General features: G+C 40.4%; 1 protein-coding gene across 1 annotated transcript in view; it reads right to left on the reverse strand.

The window, feature by feature from the left end:
- Positions 1-265, reverse strand: part of LOC119585708 (cytokine receptor-like factor 3) — a gene marked incomplete at its 5' end in the record, with an annotated part of 6,192 nt that overhangs the window by 908 nt on the left and 5,019 nt on the right. The window contains 1 exon segment of the mRNA XM_037934388.1: positions 28-161. Coding sequence (XP_037790316.1) covers positions 28-161 — 134 coding nt within the window.

A 265-nucleotide genomic window follows, 5' to 3' on the forward strand; every position in this document is an offset into this window, starting at 1 on the left:
CAACTTTCAGAAAGCAATTCATCTTACCTGTTTATCCTGACTTTCAATATACACTCTAACTTTCGTGGAAGACACTTTCTCAACGGCAAAACTAACTTGTGAGCCTTCTTGTATGGCTGGCAACCGTGTCACACGACTAACTCCATCCAGGAAAACACATCCTGAAATCAGTATCCCGTAGAGACAAATGTGCATTCTATTGGCAAAAGGGAAAAAATATTAACTACAACCATCGGTCAAGATTTCCTTCGAGAAATAGGGAGAG

The sequence above is a fragment of the Penaeus monodon genome, chromosome 20 (assembly GCF_015228065.2).
Source record: "Penaeus monodon isolate SGIC_2016 chromosome 20, NSTDA_Pmon_1, whole genome shotgun sequence".
Classification (NCBI taxonomy): Eukaryota; Metazoa; Arthropoda; class Malacostraca; order Decapoda; family Penaeidae; genus Penaeus; species Penaeus monodon.